A 4,411-nucleotide genomic window follows, 5' to 3' on the forward strand; every position below is an offset into this window, starting at 1 on the left:
ATCAGATTTAAGTCCGGTGGCCATCGCATGTTTATCAATTCTTTTCTCTTTCTTTCTTTTCTAAGTACGACTTACACAAATGAAATGTGTGTTTGGGATCATTGTCTTCTTGAAAAATAAATCCCTGACCGTCAAGCCTTTTGTCTCTCCATGATGCGATGATAATATTTTTTCATTGTTCTCTAAATTTTCACTAAATCACCAACATTTTCACCCGCGATACAACCCATTCCATGACAGACCCACCACCATGTTTGACACTTGGATTAATGCATTGTTCGAGCATGCGTTCTCCAGGAAGTCGACGAACAAACTTACTGCGTTAAGTTCCAAAAATTTCGAATTTACTTTCGTCACTAAAGAGCAATTTATACCACTGTTGTACTGATCAATTCTTATGTTCTTGAGCCCAATGCAATCGTTTACGTTTGTTTTGTTTACTCAAAAGTTTTTTGTTGTTGTTGTTGCAATGCATCCTCTTGATGAACCGCGTTTTCGAAGTCGTCGTTTCAGTGTTTTAACACATACGACTGTTTCTCGGATAGCATTAAGTTTTTCTCGAATTTCTGGGGGAGTTAGTGTTTGTTGACGTTTGCTTGTGACCACAATAAACTGATCTTCATTATTTGACGTTATTCGCGGTCTTTCAGGTCATCGACGTTTATCATTTGACAGAGTTTCGTTGAAACGTTGAATAGTGCGAACAACTGTAGATTGATGTATGTTCACTCTTCTAGCGATCTGTCGCGTAGAAAACTTTAAGGTGTACAATTCCACAATAACAACACCTTGTTCTTTACTAAGTTCACAAACTTGAGCCATACTGTTCATATGTGTCGGACAAACAATCACTTACTTAGTATATTTTAGGTGACAACTCTTGATGACCACTGGTCCCTGAAAGGCGAACAGAAAAGAAAACTAGGCACAGTTGCAGCTGGTTTCGTACTTACAATGACATTTTATGTTGTATGTAAACAAGTATTCATGTTAATAATTATACCAGCTAAAAGCATATTATCTTCCTACTTGTCAAGAACTTTTCTTTTTGCTGTCAGGGTGAGGTCTCGCCACATTTTGAACTAATTTATGATTGTGAGAAATTATTTTACTGGTGACAAATTTAGAAACTTTTCAGAATGACTTAACGATAATTTATGTATAACATTCCAACATATTTTCATGAAAATCGATACACCTTGTACATATTTACAGCATTTCCATGGGTGATGCAATACTTTTGGCCGGTAGTGTATGTAGACAGTAAACTATCATGGTCAGAAGCAGATAGTGAATGTGAAATCGCTGCTATGAGTAATTTATTGTTGTCAAAGGACAAAACAGTTGTGTGGGAAACGGAACCCCCGAGTAATGTAGGAAGGTTTCCTTCGCGAAATGTGATTTGTTTGACTCCCGGGATTACTAAACAGGAGGTATTCATGATGAACAGTCGGCTTTTATGTTGTTTTTCTCTCCTTCTGTTCAGCATATCATCTTGAAATACACAAACTTAGAAAACGTATATGGTGTCGAGGCGAAGAACCTTGATGAAATAGATTTGATGGCATGTCAGTTGGCTACTATTAGCTGGTGTGTATAAATCTAACAATGAATGTACTGAATCCTTGTGGCATGCTGATAAAGACGCAGTATTTTCAGACCAACAATGTCTTTGAAACTTTTCAAAATGATTTCGCGAGTTCTTCGATTTGATGACCGTGGTACAAGGGCACACCGAGGTTTGAATGATAAATTCACACCAATTAGAGAGTTGTGGGAAAAATGGGTTGAGGTCTTACCAAAATGTTATAGTCAAGGAGTGTTTGTCATAATTGATGAAGAGCTTGTGGCATTCCATGGCAATTGTCCATTTCACCAACATATGCCAAAAAAGCCGGCGAAGTATGGTATCAAGTTTTTGCTGTTATGCGATAACGATTCCAGTTATGTTTGTAACATTCAGCCGTATACAGGAAAGTGTGTGTTGGTGGTACGAGAGAAAAAATCAAGGGATGAGGGTTGTACTGGACTTATCAGAAGGTCTAAATTGACATAATGACTGACATTTCTTTTTTTACTTCATACCAATTGGGTCAAGAGCTGCTGAAGAGAAATCTTACTCAAATTGGAACAATCAGAAAAAAATGAGCCTTCAATACCACCTGCACTCCTGAATGCCAAGAATAAGCAGAGATATGAGTCCACATTTGCGTTTACAAAGGATACAATTCTAGTGTCCTATGTTCCAAAGAAAAATAAATGAGTTATCTTATAAAGTACCATGCATGGTGATAAGAAAGTGAGTAATAATCAGGAGAAAAAAACGGAAATAATCACAACATACAATGCAACAAAAGAATCTGTCGATACTTTAGCTAGAATGATTTCCGCTTATTCTTGCAAGAGGAAGACTAACAGATGGCCAATTGTGGTGTTTTGCAACATGTTAGATATTTCAGCTCTTAACGCATACGTACCATTCAAGTCTGTGAATCCAGCATGGAGAGAAAAATGTTTCGAAAGGCGAAGGATTTTCTTGGAAAACCTGGGAGCTAACTTGATCAATCAACAGATTGAAAGAAGATCGGCACTACCAAGAACATCAGCATCAAAGAACATAGTGCAAAGAATTCAGAAGGAAGCCGACAGTTTGCAACAGTCACAGAGCTCGTAGTCTATTACTCCATCAAGAAAAAGAGGAAGATGTCATTTGTGTGTAAATACAGACAACAAAAGCACATTACGTTGCGCAGTGTCAGAAATTTAGTTGTAAGAAGCAAGTGAATTGTACCTGCACAAGTTGTATATAAAAAAATGTTGATTATATATATATATATATATATATATATATATATATATATATATATATATATATATATATATATACAACATTTTTACATACAACTTGTGCAGGTACAATTCACTTGCTTATTACAGTGGACAGTTCCAAGACATTTTACACAAGTATCTCCGAGAATGTCAGCACGGGAATAAATTGGTGCCATACATGTACGTGCTCAATTCTGTACAAGGGTTTATAAATTAAAATATATATTTTCTTATCCTAAAATTTGTTGAAGCTAAAAAGAATGTACACTTACACAATTATACAGAAAAGATAGGTTCTAGGAGACATTATTTCCTGAAAGCTTTCTAAAATATATACTTCTAACAACTAAAACGGACTTTGCATAACATTATTTATTTTGCTGTAATGTAAATATTGTCAACAAGTAATTACGCAAAGCTACTATGTTAAAATACGTACATAGGACTATCAATGAAACACAAGAAAAAGTTGATTACATGAATTAATTTTTAATGACCTTGATTGAGTGAAAAAAACTACTCGCTTAAAGTTTGTACAACGCCGTAGGAGTGAAATGTGCATATACTTTACTCCTACGCCCTTGTACAATGTGCAAAGCCTTAGTGCACAAGTCAAGATGGTTTAGCGATGACACGTAAACAAGTAAAATCACTTGACTGCTCCACCATTTAAGTATATACATGGAAAAAGCATAATGGGTCCAAATGGACCCGAGGACCTTATGTGTAAACTCCAAACGAGGACCTTAAGAGGGTTAATTAGCTTATCATTTAGTACATATAAACCGGAAGTAACCTTACAAAAATTGTAATTAAAAGTTTACATTATTAATCTACATAAAGGTCTCTTTAATCGACACCCATTTAGAATGTAGGCACGTCATGGCAAAAGATCAAAAATACTAGGTATTGTCAAAAAATAATTTTATATATTCAGTCTTAACTTGTTTATCATTTAGGACCTATAAACCGGAAGTGACTTTACGAAAATGGTAATTCATAATTTCCATTGTTAATTTTCATAACGGCCTTTTTAATCGACACCCACTTCCGTAGAGCAAAAATTGTAAGAGACATCGAGAAGTGGGCTTTTACAGGTGATTAAACTTCCTGGGAGTAGCTTTTCCCTCCGTTACTCTGTATTCAAACCGGAAATGAACTGTTAACAAAGTAAATACACATTAAACGTTTATCTACTTGTGTGCCCAGGAATGACTTTAGGTATTTCGAAACCTTACACGACAAATATTTTGGTGTCCCCTGTCCTTTTTCCATGCCTTTACTTAGATATACCATGTTCTCCTGAATATTTAATGTTTGACAGTTTCGCTAGAACCACTGGAAATTATATTTGAAAATACATATTATTACAATTTTTATTTTAAAATTGAACTTTCATATTTCTATATATAACACTGCTCGACAAAATGAAACATTTTGAAAGCTGTTTTTGATTTGACACCTGATTTTATATAATTTGAGTTTGCTAATTACAAAAATGAAATTAGTTTTCCCCCATCATGTCAGGTTTGTTTCACAAATCGGAAAACATGATTGCGTAAATTATGCTATTTACACAGCA

At 35.0% G+C, this 4,411-nt stretch overlaps 1 protein-coding gene across 1 annotated transcript; it reads left to right on the top strand.

Moving 5' to 3' along the window:
* Nucleotides 1-2,281: 2,281 nt before the first annotated feature.
* Nucleotides 2,282-2,674, top strand: LOC145674268 (uncharacterized). Its single transcript, XM_081744103.1, has one exon. The coding sequence runs from the start codon at nucleotides 2,282-2,284 to the stop codon at nucleotides 2,672-2,674; it is 393 nt and encodes a 130-aa protein (XP_081600229.1).
* The last annotated feature ends 1,737 nt before the right edge of the window (nucleotides 2,675-4,411 follow it).

The sequence above is a fragment of the Thermobia domestica genome, chromosome 17, assembly GCF_964235325.1.
Source record: "Thermobia domestica chromosome 17, izTheDome1.hap1.1, whole genome shotgun sequence".
NCBI lineage: Eukaryota > Metazoa > Arthropoda > Insecta > Zygentoma > Lepismatidae > Thermobia > Thermobia domestica.